This window comes from Rhamphochromis longiceps, linkage group LG11, assembly GCF_057381845.1.
Source record: "Rhamphochromis longiceps isolate RC_006_pf linkage group LG11, R_longiceps_female_GT1.1, whole genome shotgun sequence".
Taxonomy (NCBI): Eukaryota; Metazoa; Chordata; class Actinopteri; order Cichliformes; family Cichlidae; genus Rhamphochromis; species Rhamphochromis longiceps.
Window position 1 is genome coordinate 20,143,928 of NC_140567.1, and position 19,509 is coordinate 20,163,436.

General features: G+C 40.9%; 1 protein-coding gene across 5 annotated transcripts in view; it reads right to left on the bottom strand.

Annotated features, from left to right (window-relative positions):
* Positions 1–19,509, bottom strand: part of fhod3b (formin homology 2 domain containing 3b) — a 93,211-nt gene that overhangs the window by 19,741 nt on the left and 53,961 nt on the right. For all 5 annotated transcript variants that reach the window (XM_085422706.1, XM_085422708.1, XM_085422707.1 and 2 more), the window contains 2 exons: positions 17,910–18,015; positions 788–882 (listed from right to left, as the gene is read on the bottom strand). In XM_085422706.1, the coding sequence (XP_085278832.1) occupies positions 788–882; positions 17,910–18,015 (201 nt within the window). The remainder of the gene's footprint in view (positions 1–787; positions 883–17,909; positions 18,016–19,509) is intronic.

Sequence of the window (19,509 nt, forward strand, 5' to 3'; positions counted from 1 at the left end):
AACAATCTGTTAAAGCAACAAACACAGAGCGCACAAATTCAACTGTGAACTTAATGTTTCTGCAAACAACTATGATGAGCATGTGCAAGCCCTTTAAATTCCAGATGCTTAATGGCATCAAATGGTAAAAGCCCTTTCCTTTAGGGGCAGTCTTGCAAGGTTTTGATAAGAGTGCTGTGTGCCTCTGACAGCTCATGGGAACACACTGTACAGCAGTCAGACGGTATAAAAATGCCATAAAAATCAAAATGCTGAACCACAGATGAGCCTCAAAATAAAGCAAGATATCTAAGGTTTAGTAAATGTTTCCAGTGATTTACACCACTGTAAAATATGGAAAAAGAGATTTAAGAAAAAAAAGTAGGTGAGAAGAGTGTTATGGTTATGATATGCTGCAAAGCTGAGGTTAAAATCAACACAATGGGAGGGGTGGTGCAAAACAAGTTTTCTTTCCTGGCGAGGTGATTACAAAGACAGGGTTCAAATTAAAAGAAAAATAAACCAGACACCAAATAGTTTGTCAGTATTTACACGGAAAGGCAGGAAAGTAATTTGTAAGAACATCAAAACTGTGTGAAAAGAGAGCCAGTGCAGCTCCCTCATCTGCTGCACATTTGCTGCACATACTGCAGTCTGGCCAGTAGAGGGCTGAGGTGACCACACTGACAGCAGGGCAGCAAGTATAGGATTTTATCCTTCTCATCAGTGGCCAGGTGGTGTCGTTGAGTTGATCTTACAGGATATCTACAGTGTGGAGTCATTTTTACATTTTTTTTTTTTTTTTTACCTTGGATCCAACCAGCGTGTAAAGCCACTGGATCGTTTCATTGTGAGATATGAGGCCGTTCATCCCGTCCACGTACAGCATTATTTGACCAAGAGCTGGAGAAAAGGAGAGTGGGAAAGGCAGACAAAAGAAAGACATGGGAGGAAAGAGCACAGGGATGGTCAATCTTATGGTATTACAGTTGATGTTTTCATCGTTTCATAATTGTCCATCAAACCTGTCTTTGCTCTCAGTGGAATCCTGACTATGCAAAGCAGGTGAAACTTAAGTTTCACCAATGATTAAGGGATAACAGACTGTATTCAGTTTACTTTGGTGCTTTTTGAGAGATTTCAGCCCCAATATATGACAGGAGACATGACCTTGTGGTACAATACTGTGCAAAAATCTTTATATTTTGCTAGATAAATGAGGTACAGTGGTTTACTCATACGTGCAAGTATACATGGAAATTTATATGGCGAAACCAGAGTTTGTACAATTGATTTTAATGAGATTGGAAATCAATATTTGATTTACTTTATCAGAGCCTGAACTCTCTTAGGCAGCTTTCTTGTCATTTCTTTAAGGAGTCTTCAGGAATTGCTCTCCAGGCTTCTTGAAGGACATTCAAAGCTCTTCTTTGGGTTTTGGCTGCTTTTCAGTCTGTTCTCTGTCAAGATGATCCCAGCCTGCTTCGATAACGTGGAGGGGGGGCTGGGGAGGCCAAACCATGACTCTGCTTTTACTGCATTGGCAGTGTGTTTGGGATCATTGTCGCGTCAAGAATGAAGCTTCTGCCAATCAGGATCTTACCAGATGGTATTTCATAGTGGACTAAAATATGATGGCAGTTTTCTGCATTCATAATTCCTCCTCTGTAAATACTGTTGACAATGCATCACTCTATAAGACTTCTGACACTGACCTTCAGTTGAGTTCTTGTGTAATTTGGCATACCTCAGGCTTTTCTACCCGTTTTCCTCCATTAAGAATGACTTCTTGACATCCTTCCATTGAAACCGTTCACTTCTGCTGAAGATACCATTTAAAAATGTCATGCATAGGCAAAACACTGTTTCACCTCTTGAGCTGGTTGCCTTCCTTATGCTTGAATGATTCATATGTTGATTTTAAGTGGCTTAACGAACAAAAATCATTGCTCTGGTCGGGTATGAGGACTGGTTTGAAAATGGTTGAAGAAAAGCTTTGAAAACATTCAGAAAACCTGGAAAACTTGTTCAAGATGACAAAAAATATACAAGAAAATCTGCCTCCTTGCAAGCAAGCTATCAAGAAATGAGGAATGGCTCAAGACTTGTGCACAGCACTGTATATAAGACCAAAAATGTACACTATCAGATCATTTCCCCCTGTATTATTCACACATTCTCTAATTCTTTTTTATTTTGGTGAAATAAGACAATGATCTTCCAACACTCTAGTTTTATATATGTAGTAATTGTAGTAAATGTAGTAGTAATTATATATGAACTGTACATGCAAACTGGAGTTGCTGTGAAAATTGAAAATCTCAACAATTAGGTGAAGATCTTAAAAAAAAAACATCACTTGTCCACATTCACCTCTCAAGTTAGTGGACACAACTGGGGGCAGTATAACTGAGCAGAGTGCCTCAATGGAAGCTGACATGACTTCTATCTGTAACAGGATACATAAATAAGAACCTAATCAGAGCCAAGGGATCTCAGTGGGGGGCAGTAAAAGTGTAGGGCTTCTGTTGAAGGAGATGGGGGAAGGGAGATAAACATTACAGGACAGGAGTGGAACAGACAAAAGCACCATTTAAAATGTGGTGGGTGTTTTTGTTTTGTTTTTAAAGCAGCATCTCAGAGGAAGTCCACACATGTAGAAGTAATGCTTTCATACAGAAGACCACAACAAGATGAGTTCAGTTTGAACCCACAGAAACTTTACATGATACATTAGCTGACACGGGGGGAAGAGCACGTGACGCATTAAAAGTGGAACATTTTTGGAGAGCCTGTTTGACTGTTTCTTGGCAGAAGTTAGAGTGTTGGGAGGTAATAATACATAGGAGAATATTCTCAATAAGTCAAGCCATTGGTGTTTTTATTCAGAAGGATCATATATATAAAAGTGATCAGATATATTAGCAGCTGTGACAAAAAAGCAGAGAAACAGGTGCTTTGAAACTGTATACATTCACAGATTTTGATCTAATCTCTTCTTTGTATGTTTACATCACTTTCTTATAACATGTTATGATGACAGGCTGCACTTTCTGTTATATACGTATAAATTTCTTCATGCAGTCTTCTAGAGCGGCATTGAAAATCGCGAATATGCAGCTGATAGGCCAAAATTCCCAGGTGCAGCTGCTGTGTGTACATGATGCGTGAGAGCGTGTGGGTGGACAGGCCCTGTGTGTGTCTGTGTGTATGTGCTTGCTGTCGGCGTACTGCAGCGGCAGCAAGCAGCGGTGGCGACAGTGCATCTTTTATAAATTGGGGTTAAGTACTCGCAACATGTCAGAACAGAGAAACGGTCCTTTCCCACTGCGAGCTCTGGGCGTTGTGTCACAGCAGACCACAATAGAATGTGTTTTTGAAAAAGCGATTGACTATCGGTCAGTGCAGGCCAGAGAGAAACCCTCTGTAGCTCTCCCACCAGACAGCTTTAAAGAGATCATTTACAGCACACTGTGAGCACAGTGTACAAAATAATGATGCACAGTCAATTTTTATACAAACACAAAACAGCCTCAACTTTAAAGAGCTGTGTGGCATTAGCAGACCTGCAATATCATCACTGCACACTTATCTCTTGCGTGCACCTGTGTACGGTATCTGCCTTAGTGCAATGTGCTTTTAAGAAATTCCACTGAAAACACGCGTCTTTAATGAGACTTTTAAGTGTCATTACGCAACACGAATGTTCAGTTGCTGACAGATGAGACTTTATCTATCCACCACAAAGCGAGCAGGCTTTTAGATCACGCTGACATGTTATCACAAGGCAACATTTAAAGGTTTTAGCCTATAGAACAGAGGTGCCAAACATAAGGCCAGAATCGGCCCGGCAAAGACTCCAAACCAGCCTCACTGCATGGAAAATGTGAAGGCATATATTTTGCACTGTATTTTGCTACGTTTTACAGCTTTTATGACATTCATTGACGTGATTAAGAGAAAAAAGAAAACAATTGAATGAGAGAAAAGTTACCATTTTTTTCCCCACTATCTACCATAGAAATTTGTGATTGAGTGACTGGTGTGGTTGAAATTACACTTCTTTTTCTTACAGCGGCTTGCAAAAGTATTCGCCCCCTTTGAACTTTTCCACATTTTGTCACATTACAGCCAAACATGAATCAATTTTATTGGAATTCCAGGTGAAAGACCAATACAAAGTGGTGTACACATGAGAAGTGGAACGAAAATCATACATGATTCCAAACATTTTTTACAAATAAATAACTGCAAAGTGGGGTGTGCGTAATTATTCAGCCCCCTGAGTCAGCACTTTGTAGAACCACCTTTTGCTGCAATTACAGCTGCCAGTCTTTTAGAGTTTGTCTCTACCAGCTTTGCACATCTAGAGACTGAAATCTTTGCCCATTTTTCTTTGCAAAACAGCTCCAGCTCAGTCAGATTAGATGGACAGCGTTTGTGAACAGCAGTTTTCAGATCTTGTCACAGATTCTCGATTGGATTTAGATCTGGACTTTGACTGGGCCATTCTAACACATGGATATGTTTTGTTTTAAATCCTTCCATTGTTGCCCTGGCTTTATGTTTAGGGTCATTGTCCTGCTGGAAGGTGAACCTCTGCCCCAGTCTCAAGTCTTTTGCAGACTCCAAGAGGTTTTCTTCCAAGATTGCCCTGTATTTGGCTCCATCCATCCTCCCATCAACTCTGACCAGCTTCCCTGTCCCTGCTGAAGAGAAGCACCCCCAGAGCATGATGCTGCCACCACCATATTTGACAGTGGGGATGATGTGTTCAGAGTGATGTGCAGTGTTAGTTTTCTGCCACACATAGCGTTTTGCATTTTGGCCTCATCTGACCAGAGCACCTTCTTCCACATGTTTGCTGTGTCCTCCACATGGCTTGTGGCAAACTGCAAACGGGACTTCTTATGGTTTCTGTTAACAATGGCTTTCTTCTTGCCACTCTTCCATAAAGGCCAACTTTGTGCAGTGCACGACTAATCGTTGTCCTATGGACAGATTCCCCCACCTGAGCTGTAGATCTCTGCAGCTCGTCCAGAGTCACCATGGGCCTCTTGGCTTCATTTCTGATCAGCGCCCTCCTTGTTCGGCCTGTGAGTTTAGGTGGACGGCCTTGTCTTGGTAGGTTTACAGTTGTGCCATACTCCTTCTGTTTCTGAATGATTGCTTGAACAGTGCTACGTAGGATGTTCAAGGCTTGAGAAATCTTTTTGTAGCCTAAGCCGGCTTTAAATTTCTCAATAACTTTATCCCTGACCTGTCTGGTGTGTTCTTTGGACTTCATGGTGTTGTTGCTCCCAATATTCTCTTAGACAACCTCTGAAGCCGTCACAGAGCAGCTGTATTTGTACTGACATTAGATCACACACAGGTGCACTCTATTTAGTCATTAGCACTCACCAGGCAATGTCTATGTGCAACTGACTGCACTCAGACCAAAGGGGGCTGAGTAATCACACACACCCCACTTTGCAGTTATTTATTTGTAAAAAATGTTTGGAATCATGTATGATTTTCGTTCCACTTCTCACGTGTACACCACTTTGTGTTGGTCTTTCACGTGGAATTCCAATAAAACTGATTCATGTTTGTGGCTGTAATGTGACAAATGTGGAAAAGTTCAAGGGGGCCGAATACTTTTGCAAGCCGCTGTATGTTACGATATCTCAGGTTTTAAATGTGTAGGTAAAAATCTTTGATTTGATAGATGGAGGCGTTTCATTGGTTACACCTTGAGGTGACAGTTGTTGTGATTTGACGCTATATAAATAAAGTTCAATTTAATTGGTCCGGCCCTCTTAACATCAACGTGGGCTGTATGTGGCCCACCATGCAAAACGAGTCTGACATCTCTGCTACTGAGAGCCAGTCACTCAAGCAGTCAACCGCGCAAAAAACAATCAGAATAAATATCATATTTGAATTTAATTTAGCGAACAGTTAAGATATGGAAATGATATGTTACTTGAACCATTATGTGGCGCCAGAAAACACACAGCCATTACCTTTTTTCTCACATTCATTAAAACTGCTGCTTCATGAAATTATTCATTGCCAGCGGCCTCTTGATGTACGATTTGACTACAAATCCAAAAACCGCAAAGACCGAATGGTTAGGTAAAATGATACTGTAACTGTTTAGAAAAAAAATTAAATTACCTGTCATTATGGGAAACCTTCATATTCTGGTCAAATCAGTTAAAAGGAGACATTTAATTACTCTCCAAACAATCACGTATGCGGACTGCAAATGAAAGCGATTTACACACACTTTGCTTTAACTAGTCATTTAACGGCCCTTTAAGAATTAGGCTGCCTGCTTCTTACAGTTTTAAGCTTTGAAACTGGGATGAACGTTTGCCATACTTCCCTAAGTGTTGGCCCAAAACCCAGGGTTGTTTTTAAACTGTACAACAGACAGTCATCTATAACTTTAGAAGAGGGTTAATAAGAGGAACATGTGAGTCCAGAGTCTGTAAAGGACTCTCTCCACTCTCAAGCACTGATTTGGGGCCAACAATGTGGGCCTCCATTTATATAATCATGAGCAGCTTTACCATACCTCACACAAAGCGCAACAATAACACTGCTAACTCCCTTTGTATGTACTGTATGTCACGTAATAAGATGCTTGCAGACAATGAGCTCCCTTCAAAGCACAGTGATTAGAGTTAAGATGCATGCCACTGGGGAAAAGGACAGCCAGGGTAAAAAGGACAGCTTTAAAGAAACTTTGAAGTGTCGAGTGAGCAGCCTGTCATCGGTGCAGCACTCTTACACTCAATTTATTTCAACATGCAACTGCCTTAAGAGTGAGTAGAACATTTGGACGACACAGAGTTGCAGCAGGGAACCACAGACTAGGAGACTGGAGGAGACAGACCCTGCTCCCGTGTCTCAAATTCTGAGAGAAGTACAAAATCAAACAACTGAAGTCTGGTGGAAGTGTTTCTTCAGGGCCTCTCCCTCTCATAAACCACAGCAATTATCTTCCACAGCCCCAGGAATGTGCAGGAAGGGCTGCTCCGTGACCACTGCCGAGGTGAGAAGCAGTCTGAGGTCTGTGAAGTCAGCACCAATGCAAGCCAGCTGACGTATATGTTTTTTAAAAAGACAACTTTATCTATAAGGATGCAAGAAATCAAATGAACAACTTTCTGTTTACAGTAAAAAACTGTCCACTTCTCTCCCACTTACCACTCTGACCCGTTGGTTTCATTTACATTTTGGAATTTATCTAAACTGGGTCAGCCAAACTGTCTGTCAGTGTGCAACATTTATTTTACCAGGACTTTGGGAATGGGGCCAAATCTTTAGCCCCTACAGTGCAACATGGAGACTCTTATCTTGCATTCTGTGCATTAGCCAGATGCTGCGCTTAGATTTCTGAGGTGTACTTCCCTGTACCCACTGTACCTGGATCGCTGTATACTGCAAGGCCTAACAAAGGTTTTTTTTTTTCATCTAAATTGATTTTCTACTATGTCAGATTTTAGTATTCACAGAGTTATGGAGATTATTACTGAATACAGACTTGCAAAGCCACTATTTTTCCTGTTGTGACTCATAAACAAATCAGGAGTATTTCCAGCAAATTTGTATAAAGGGTTTATTTGGAGCAACCTAAGATGGTTTTACATATTTATTGGATGATCAGTTAAAATAAAAGATCTAAGTGCATATTAAAAGCAGCAACAATCAACAGTTTATCAACAGTGGATCACATGACTCATTGAAAAGGTCTAGTAGCAATGAATCTATGGAACTCGGCTCTAAACTTTATCGAACAGCTCTGTTTTCACCCACGGGAAAATGAGTTTGCTTATCTGCTCATTTTAAGAAACTGGTATCATGCAAGTATTTTGTTTATGGCTTGTTTCCACTTTCCCAAGTCTTCAAAACAATCAAAATCTGTTTTTTCTGCCCTAAGCGTAACCTGAATTGGACAAGGGGGTGAGAAAATGGATGGATCAATAAAGTTGGTTAGTGAGATTTTACCTTGCAGCCTTGATCTAAGTTATTTGACCATCACTATGTTGTTATGAATGTAGATGTCACAAACGAAAGGATATCTGACTGAGAGAACGAGGGATACTGCACACTAATACAGTGATTTATTGTTCCTTCTAACTCTAATGGAAAAGATAATATACAATATTAGCATCAAGTTGTATCCAATAATTCTTTAAACTAGCAGCTGAGACATCCTTTCTCAGATACCAAAACAGACTGGTTAAATGAGTTCATAGTCAGTTCATGGGAACCAACAGGATTTTCTGATTAAAAATATATACACATATCTCACATATCGATTTAGTTGCATCAATTCTTAACATACAGTTCACTGGCACCAGTGAATGCAGATTTAAAAAAAAAAAAGTTAAGAGGATATCCATCCATCTTCTATAGCTAGCATAGCAAAAAATGCTAGCTTAGTGTCTCTGGAAGTTAGCATGACACTGGGAGCTGAAAGGCAAACAGCATTATCTGATTATTCGTGGACGTATATTTTGGATAACCCTCTGCTCTTTAACGCGATACTGATGACAGTAGACCAGCAAGCTCATCAAGCTGTCCTCGACTCTGCTTTCACCACTCTGTGATCAGTTGTGATGAGACAGATGGGTATAAAACAACCGTAGCAGTAAAAACCTGTTTAACCAAATTAATTAGTGATTAATCATCTTAAATAACTTTTTTTTGTTGTTGTGAACCACCTACATCTGTAATGAAGAAGAGAAGTGTCACATCAAAATAAAACTTTCATAAAAACATTAAAGAGGTGTAGGCTCAGGTTTAGTTTGAAACATATTTTTTAAAACTTCATCTGTACATATTCACAAGGTGTGTTCTTGTTTTTCTTTTCTCATTAGAATAAAGGAATAATTGCTCTTCACACAGCCCTTCTATATACAATGTATACAATATGATTTCAACTTTTCTGTCGAATAAACACTTATCTTTGATAGTTTCAGTAAAATTTGTTAACACACAGTTCTTTGCAAAGTATATTATAAAGAAGAAAAAGAATGAATTTCAGTTACTGATTAAGTTACAGTCTGATTGATTACTCTTATTATTTCTCATTTCTGCATCCATATCTCTAGCTCCGTCCTGACTTAGAGTCTGTCTGCCATAAAAAGTCAAGTTTATTACTCAGCTCTACTGTACTGGACCAAGACATTTGTTAGTCAGCTAATAACCCAGACCATTAAAGCCAGACTAATTCCAATCACTGAGCCAACTGCCAGACTTACCTGAACTACCAGACTTACTTATTTGAACCCCATACAGTAAAACAACAGGGGGACGCTTCCATTTTCAGACCTGAATAAATGTCTGCCAGCATTTGACAAAATTTACTGTGGGCCTAAATCCAAACAAATTCCCTGAAGACAAACAAACAGGCCTAATGGAACAATAGCATGAAGTAACGCAGAGCGCCTCCCCAGTATTTGGCTGAGCAAGCTCCACAGGCACCGCAGACCCACTGCAGTGCTGAGCAGGGCAAAATCTCCTACAACATTATGAGGAGAATAAACAAGCTAAATGTGGTATCACTTTCTGTTCTACTGCTCACCTCTTTGTACTTGAACAGCTGAGAGAGTAGAAGGGCTACTGCACCAAATAAATTTTATCAAATGATTTTAGGACAATGAACAACTGGAAGAAGTCCAACAGATGATTTCTGCACCGCATCCAAATGAGAAAGACTTTGGCAACAAGCTGCTGCGTTACATCCACCCTCTTGTAAAGTGAACTGAAAGATGAGCTGTGGTAAATTCTTACTGCTCCTCAGAGCATAGTAGTGTGATTGAGTCTGGTTCTGGCCAGTCGCATACTGAATTCAGTCCCAAAAAACAGTCAGCTTACAAAAATCAGCCTTAAAGCCGTGAAACACTGACGATTTCAATCTATGTGCCTGCGTGCTGCATAACTGCAAAGGATTTTTTTTTTTTTTCCAAATTAGAGTTTATGTACCTTAGACAGCAAGGTCAGAGATGATAAAATGAGAGCTTGAGAAATGAACTAAATCAAACATTCTTATAATATAATTGGCTTGTATACTGAATTCTGTTACCGTAAAACAGGCTCTGGGATGGGATTGTAACTCTGCTGCCAGTGGGTCTGCTCAGGCTAAAAACTTCTACAGATGTAGGTAAGAAGAATAAGGGGAGCCAGAATATAGGTTCAGGGTTCAGATGTAAGCCGTCTGCTCACGTGAGGGCCGGAGGGGTCTGACACAGAGGAAGGACAGAGTGGGACACATCCGGTCGGAAGAAGGTTTCAAGTTTAACCCCAACACGTGATGACATGCTGCTGTGTTTGTGTAGGTAAATGGTAAATGTAGGTAATGTTAGTATTTTCAACACAGTGTCAAGCAGTCTATGGAGTATTTGCTTGTGTATATTTGAGTACGTGACTCAGTATGTCAGTTTAAACACTGGTGACTTAATTTATAGAGAACATGCTGGAAGCAAAAAACCAAAATGGTGCCAGTGGAGCAGAAAGAGTTGAGAGGCTGTGGGATGAAATCACGCGTAACACTCATTTCCTAAATTTCCACTGACCACATGAAGTTATTCCCATCATCCCAGAGGACCAAATTTTTAGGCAGGTACTGAAGCTATATAACACATGACTAGGATTACAGCCTCAGGGTTGTATGCCTCTGCCAACCAGTCGACTTGCTGTTTACGTCGGCGTCGATCCAGACTCGAGCTTTCAACCTTTGGATAAAAATATGTTTTATCACTTTACTTTATAAGACATTTGTGTACAATATTGTTATAATTAGCATATGATTTCTTGAGTTATGGATAAAAACTGGTTTGTGAGGTCAGAGCGACACCGACCTTGAGCCACCGAACCCCAATCAGTTCTTGTCTTACTGGAAATTTGTCCCAGATGTAATAAAATTTCCTCCAGCTGTACCTGACATCTCACATTAACCAGGATTGAATACATGAAAGGTCACAGTGTCCTTGACCTTTGACCACCAACATTTTATCACCAGCACCAAGGCATAAAAATATTATTAGCTTTTTCTAGACTACCAAACCCTGTTACTACCAACTACAACTATCTAGATTTTTTTGTGGGGCTTTGGTCTTTCATTTCACAATCAGACACTTTTATTGATTCAGGATATGCCAAATATCTGAAAACTACATTCAGCTGAGGGGAAAACATAAACTAAGATGCAAGTGAGAGCTCAAAAAATAACAAAATGCTTGCAGCCACCACAGAACATTAGATTTTATATCAATGTTTAGCTAGCTGGTTGAAACCAACTGTAATATGTGTCTTAGCAAGCTGTTGTAGCTGAATAAGGCACTTGCAAACACAACATTACTCGATTTCCTAAATTAACCACATTCCACTACAGTAATGCAAGTTGAATGTTGTGTAAATGCCTTAGCTTAACTTGCAGGAACTTAAAACTGACATTTAGATATTTGACCTATCAGTGACAAAATGTTTCCTATTCTTCCTGTTGATGGTGCCTGATATTGCACATCTTATTAAAGGCTCAGTTTTTCCAATTTTGGCAGCATTTAAAAATGAGGTTGTTCTATCCCACGAAACAGCAGCTTTAAAATGTTTTTCTTTTTACTTGCCAAGGGGACTGACAAAGAGAGACATTCACCTAATACAAATTCAATGGACAGCCATAATGTTTAATATTCTTTGTAGGTGGGACTTCATTGGCTGTGTCTCAGTGGCCTGAACCATCCCTTTGTTACCCTGGGGGCTTCAAATGATGCAATTAGGATTTCTTTTCCACTCACCTATTTTCCCTCTCCTTGTTTTCATAAACCATAATTACATTTAATCATTAGTTATTAATAATCTCTGGCTCTTTTCCACAGTGTGTATCTTATCCTGTCTCCCTCCCCTCATCCCCTAACCAGTGATAACAGATGGCTGCCCCTCCCCGAGCATCATTCCACCAGAGGTTTATTCCTGTTAAAAGGGAGTTTTTCCTTCCCACTGTCACTAAGTGCTTGACCAAAGGGTGTCATCTTTAGTTAACAATATAACATGCCTTGAGGTTACAGTTGTTGTGAACTGGTGCTATAAAAATAACAATGAACTGAACTAAATTGAATTACGACCATAACCTGCAGACTTAAGCTGTAAGTGTGCATGAATGAACATCCACGTCACCACAATGTCTATGTGTGTTTCAGTGAGTGAGTGCTTTTCAGATTGAAAAGATTTGCACTGAGAGGGCAGCGGGAGCAGTGGCTTTTCAAAAAGCTGCATGAGATTGGGTGGAAAACATGCACGTGTTCCCATGGGATCTCATTACAAACCAGGAGGTCAAGTTTCTATTGGTACAACAAGGGCATTCCGTGAGATCCCCGTCTCGCTCTTGTCTACATATGTGTGTCAGCTGTTCCCGCAAGGCCCTCTCGAATTCCCTTTACCCTAGAGAAAAATTAACAAAGCATGACTTTATCTTCTTTTAAAAGTCATTCTTGCACGATCACACTAACAAGGAAACGATTACACCTGTAATAACCAGCACATGCAGTATATTGATACATTCGCACAAATCCACACAGCTTGGTACAGACAAAATGGAAATGTTTATCCAGACAACGGGCCATCATAAAGGTCTTCCTCCAGCACAGCAATCCAGACAACACAATACGCACTGTTTCCAAGAAGAGCTTCCAACACTGCTGCTATGCCTGGGTTTTCACTCATAACAATCAAAACAGAATCTAAATTTAGGACTACTGAAAGTCTCCTTAGTGTGGATTAAAAAAATCCACGCTAAAAAAATCCCAAAAAAAATCCACACAGTATTAAAAAAATGTACTGCTGGTGTTTTGTTTTGCACTTAAGATACACAAGAACTTTCTCTTAACATATCAATCTATCGATCTGTCTGGTTAAAGGCTGCTCTAACCCTCGGTTTCCAACAGATTTTTTTCTACTCTTGGCTCTCATTGATGTCAGTGGCAGCCAATATCCCTAATATGGCCAACTTAAAATCATAGCCCAGTCAAATACTGTATATAAAACTTAGATTATTCCTATGGGGATTTTTCTTAACTACAGGTTTCCATTCCAGCTCGACACCACAGCCGCCCGTTCGGCTACAAAGTGCAGAGTACATAAATGAAGCTGGCTGCTCTTACCTTTGTTTACGGTGAAGCGTTTTGGATTGTGACATGCAGATGAAAACCGTTGCACATGTCTTGCTAGTGTGTCACATATAAAATTTAAAGCCTTTGCTACTACAGACACTTAAAATTTGAACAAAAGGCTCTTGTGTTTCAGGTGCACTTTGTGGAAACGGCGGCCACTAAAGTTCCTGCTGTGTGGCTCTAAAAGCTGATCTGTGTGCTGTATTGGGGGGGGGGGGGGTTAGGTCCTAGACAGTTTAAGAGGTAATGAAACACTTGACTAGAACACATCTATCTTTCCCACACGGCCCTTTTGAGAACTTCCTTCTGGAAACCAGGAAGTCAAGGTGCTTCAGCATTGTGGGATTATAACAGCCGTGTCATTAAAACCAGGAGATCTTAAAGTGGTAGCGAGACATAGAAGCCAAGGAAGAGCGAATGAGATAAAAGTATGAAATGAAATATGGGCATAACTTATAGCATAAGGTAATACTTCTAGACTCATATCTTTGAGAGCTATAAATTTTCAAGACTAAGTTAGAACATGCAAGCCCAGGTATATACAGTATAATTCAGTGTGTGATGGCCTTTTGGGTATGGAGATAAGTTATGCCCTGTTTACAAATGTGTTTTCCATCAAATATATATCCTCACTTGCTCTGGTAGCTGAAACAAAAAAGAAAAAGAAAAAAAAAAGAAAAAAAGAGTCTGTTTCTCCAAATTCCCATACATCAAAAACTAACGCTTCACTTCCAATTTGTTTCCACCAGTGCTTACAGATGGCAAATGTTTTGTCAACAGCAGCATGCAGGCTGAAATAGCACGGCCTCGAAGAAGTGCACGCAGAGAAAGTGTAGCTCAAAACAAAGCTTATGGCGAGGAATGTCAACAGTGAACCTTTCAAAGCAGGGAATAATTACTTCATGTTGACTGTAATTGGTTTGTCTTTAATCTGCCCTCTCTGTCTGTCGCTCCCATTTTTACAGTTACCAATTAAACACGGTTGTTGCTTTTGTTAGCGTTCTTACTATAAATTCTACAAATGGAAAAACCTTGTCATTTGTTCTTCCAACTCCTCTGCCTGTTTTGCTCATGATAATTAGTACCATAGGGATCTTTTTTTAACCACAGTGAAGAAAAAAAAAGTCTGAGCTTACTGATGAAACTTATTTGACCTTTTGGCAAAAGCTGCTTTTATTTTGGGGCTGAGGAAGCACTAACAACGACGAGTTACTGTGCCAACTTTCAGTATTTTATTTGGCACTTTTTAAGACAGAATAGAACGTTTTTTGTCAGAATGGCACAAAGGCACATATTAGGGTGGACCTAAACCACCATCTGATTTATTAGCATTTTGGACTTTACTATAAATGTGGTCTTCATGAAACCCATGCTTCTCAAAGTGTGGTAACATAACATACTGCAGCCTGTGAGTGCCACAAAGGAGGGATAAGCAATTACAGAAGAGGAAGAAGACAAATCTACTTTCAGCTGCTCCCTTATTCACAAGTGATAGCTCCACCTGTTGTATTTGGCAGATTTTTTGTGTCAAATTAAAGACGCACAGCCCCAAAGGGCTTTGTGTCTTTTCCTGACATCGAATCAGGGAACCTTTGCTTCCTAAGTAACAGTTTTTTATTACAGTCAATGCCATATGTCAAGCGCAGGCCTACAATAGTTGCAGTTACAAGTAAAACCCACCAGCTTCTAACCAGACAACACTAACTAATCTAAACGGTAAATGGACTCGTTCTTATGTAGCACTTTTCTACTCTGCTTGAGTACTCAAGTGCCTTAGACAACAAGCCTTATTCATCCATTCACAAGCATGTTGTCCTACACCTATGTGCTTTCTATCTAACACTCACGCTCCAATAAACACATCAGGAGCAACTTGGGGTTCAGCATCTTGCCCGAGGACACTTTGACGGCAAGGGATCAAACCACCAGCCTTCTGATTAGTAGACGACCCACGCTACCTCCTGAGCCACATCACTTTTGACAACTACATCTCTAATCAATGCATTCTCACTAACAACTAGTCACATACTGATGCTTGGTTGGGAACTTCTTGTCATATATTAGTGATATGTATCATGTTAACTCTGTGATAGGTTTTGAAAAAAATGATATGGTTTAAAATACATTCTTTCGCATGTTAACCACGAGTTACAAGTCAAACTTCTCCAACCTGCAACAAGTCTGCTGCAGAGAAAGAACATTTGACAACATTTGACACCTTTTTGGTTTGAGAAACTACATTCTTAACTAAAGAAACATACACTATGAAACCTTTGCTCTGATTTTCATTTCATTAACAAAAGATTTATGATTTCAAGAGCTGCTTTCGAAAGATAATAAATGAGCATGAAAGAAGCACGACCGAGCCTAATGAGGCCTTCATTGCCCTTTTGGCTCTCTTGTGTTTGCAGCTGATTGTAAGATTTACAGGAAGACCAGATGGCACGAGCACCTCTGAAACAGTGACCTCACACCCTTTCCTCTGATGGGGTGATAAGGGCATACAAGCTTTCCCCTGGGTCCAAAAAAAGAAAAAGAAAAAAATCGCAGGTCTCCAAGGAGTTAAGCCCAGGTCTGGAAGCCCTCCGAGCCAGGTGTGAGGGGCCGTGAAAGGGGCCAGACCCCAACCAGGCAGACACAGAAACCACTCACATCACTGAGGGAGCACTAACCCGCCACAGACACCTCCAGGGGTTTAAGAAGATGGAAAGAGAAAAAAAAAAAAAACCGAAGAAAAAGAGCAAAGTGAGATGGTGTAGATTGCTAAGAATGCTGCAGGAACAAGCATTTACAATGAAGGCAATGTTCCACAGAGCTAAGGCTGCAGACCTGTTGTTCTAAAATGCAAGCAGACTGGTGTGCACGTGTGACTGTGCCTTTTTCAACTACAAAAGACCCATAAGATTGATATTTATTCTTGAAAGAGAGCAAGATTGTTTTGTCGGGAGGTTTTTAATGCACACCAGACAGACCAGGGTTCAAGGCCACATTCCTCTCAACTTTTTCCTTTTTTTTTTTCTTTTCTTTTTTTTTCCTTTACTGGGCTCAACTTGAAAGACATTACAGCAAAAAGCATTAGAAGTGATCAGTGTTTGATACCAAAGCAATTACTGCTCTTGGTTTGCTATCTGCCTCTGTTCCATTCTCTGTGTGTGCACGTGTGAAAATTTCAGGCAAATAATTCATTCCCCTCTTGGGAATCCTTATGACATAGCTCCTCTTGGAAGTCATCAGCAGTAAAGCCGCCAGATCTATATTCATTTCTGACCTGTACATCTGGGTTCCAGCACATGCTCGACTTGCGTTCGCCAACACATGGCTCACGAGGGAGGGTGATCTACTACACTCCACATTTCCTCAGCTGGTCAGGAGAAATTAGGTCAAAAATTGAAATGGGTTAGACGGGCTTCAGGGAGAGTGCTAGTTTGGTTTAGGTTCTCATGTTGATGTAAAGATACGGGGAAAGGGGCAGGACTCCAATCCGCAGAGATGAGGCGATACACTAGCACACGAAGGAAAGGAAAGAGTCTCACATGCTTTGCCAAACATTAAAGGAAAAAAATGGATGTCACAATAAGGAGGAGTGAACAGATATGAGAAGTGGCCTCATCATTCACAGCTGTATGACACTAACATCTCTTGCATGTGGTAAACTCTGAAGTTTCCAAAAACCAGTTGTTATCTGCCTGTCATGTTTTGGCCATTTAACCCGTGTGATTTATCTGTCTGAATCAGAGACGGGGCCAAGTTTAGATGAAGCCTCCAACATTTAAGATCAGCACGCCTGCAGAGGCGGTCTAGGCAGGGGTCATGTTCATGTTTATAACCTGCCGGGGGGGCACCATCAGTACTTTGTCACTTTTTTTCTTTAGTAACAAAAAAATAAATAAAAAAATCAACATTGGCGTGTTAGAAAATTAGAGAGGAAGCATTTGGGCTCATGCTGTAGCTTAGTTTGTAAACACAAGGGAGGTTACATCTGTTGGAAATGTGCAACGAAATTACAGGGGTCAGCTGCACTGTGACCTTTTATTAGGGAGGCTTAATGAAGAAACCACAGATGAGATGACTGAGCTACACAATTGGTTTTTTGTTTTTGTTTTGTTTGTTTTTTTCTAACCGCAATGACTCGATCCAAGCTAACAAGTTCATGTTTATTATGTGTTCTACATATAAAATCAAACATCTAATAAAGCACTGACGTCAAGAGTCCAACTTAATCAACAGAAGTGCAACCAATCTGAATAAGGAGCAGGGAAAATAAAAATGAGAGGGAGGAGAGGAAAATTAGTTTTATGATCTGCAATATCCTGCCAGAACTTTTATTAGACACTTAAGCGTGTGTGACCCACCTCCTCACAGCAGGCTGTTAAATGGTAGTGACCTTGGAGAGAGAGAGAGAGAGCTGTGGACCTCTAGTATCCCCAAAACATGCTGTCCCTGCCCCCTTTTAACCTCAACGCACATGATCTCTGACATCACCGACACGGGAGACATAAATTAAACAGCTGCTAAACTTGGCCTAGCATCCACATTATCTGTGGCACACATTTGAGTTTGTTTATACGGGTAAAATGTGTGAGTGTGAGAAGGTCATCATGCAGAATCATCAATTTACATAGTTTATATAAACACATGTGGCTGTAGATAGGTTTATGGAAAGAAAAGTGTTACTGGATTGATTAATAACATCCTTGTGTTGTAAAATTGAGGTCGGGGGGGGAGGGGGGGGTGCAAAGCTGTGCCGTTCTGCAACGTACATACCCCTGAGGATGTAATTCTGGTAGTTCTGGTCGGCTTCGGCTCCAACTTTTATCAAACACGTGAGTCCTTCGGCCACCACAAACTCGTGCACAAGGTCTTTGTCATCCTGGCAACAGAGAAAAAGGAAAATATCCAAGATTATAAACTCAAACATTTTATTTATTTTGTGTGGATTCATAACAGCAGTTGCCTCAAGAGGGCACTTCACATTGCAAGGTAAAAAAGCCAGAAATGAGAGCATCTTATAGTAAGACCACACCTGCATCCCCTTCAGTTCGCTTATCAGCCTCGTCTCGGAACAGAGGACGCCATCATCTACCTGCTCAATCGTGTCTACATCCATCTGGACCAGCCGGCGAGCACTGTGAGGGTCATGTTTTTTGACTTTTCCAGTGCTTTCAACACCATCAGGCCGACCCTCCTGGGTGATAAGTTAGCAGCGATGCAGGTGGATGCTTCTCTGGTGTCCTGGATTGTTGATTACCTGACAGGAAGACCACAATATGTACGTCTCCCACAGTGTGTGTCTGACAAGGTGATCGGCAACACAGGGGCACCACAGGGGACTGTCCTCTCCCCCTTCCTCTTCACCCTCTACACCACAGACTTCAGCCACTGCACAGAGACATGCCATTTTCAGAAGTTTTCTGATGACTCTGCGGTGGTTGGATGCATCAGCAGGGATGATGAGACAGAGTACCGGGCTGTGGTCGACTCCTTTGTCACGTGGTGTGAGCGGAATCATCTGCAGCTCAACGTGGCAAAGACCAAGGAACTGATCGTGGACTTCAGGAAGACCAGGAAACACTTGACCCCTGTTTCAATTCAGGGGGTCAGTGTTGACATTGTGGAGGACTATAAATACCTTGGAGTACACATTGACAATAAACTGGACTGGGCTAAAAACACTACAGCACTTTACAGGAAGGGCCAGAGTCGTCTCTATTTTTTGAGGCGACTGAGGTCCTTCAACATCTGCCAGAAAATGCTGAGGATTTTCTATGAGTCTGTTGTGGCCAGTGCGATCCTCTATGCTGTTGCATGCTGGGGGAGCAGGCTGAGGGTCGCAGATGCCAACAGACTTAATAAACTAATCCGTAAGGCCAGCAATGTTGTGGGGATGGAGCTGGACTCCCTCAAGGTGGTGTCGGAGAGGCGGATGCTGTCCAAGATAAAGACAATGTTGAATAACACCTCCCACCCACTCCATGACATGCTGGTCAGTCACAGGAGCTCGTTCAGTGAGAGACTGAGATTACCGAAAAGCACCACTGAACGACACAGGAAATCATTCCTGCCTGTGGCCATCTCCCTGTACAACGCATCCACTTAACACACTGGTTACTGCTACAACTACACATGTTTCTTTTCCAACTATTTATTTATGAGTGACTTATGTATGTATGTATGTATATATATGTATATATTGTACTATTCTTAGTTAGTGTATTGTCTGTCTTGTCTTAATGTTGGTTTAAAATGGAGCACTGTAACAAAAAATAATTTCCCCCAGGGATCAATAAAGTATTCTGATTCTGATTCTGATTCTGATCTTATATGAGCAAGCATTTGGTGACAGTGGGAAGGAAGAACTCCCTTT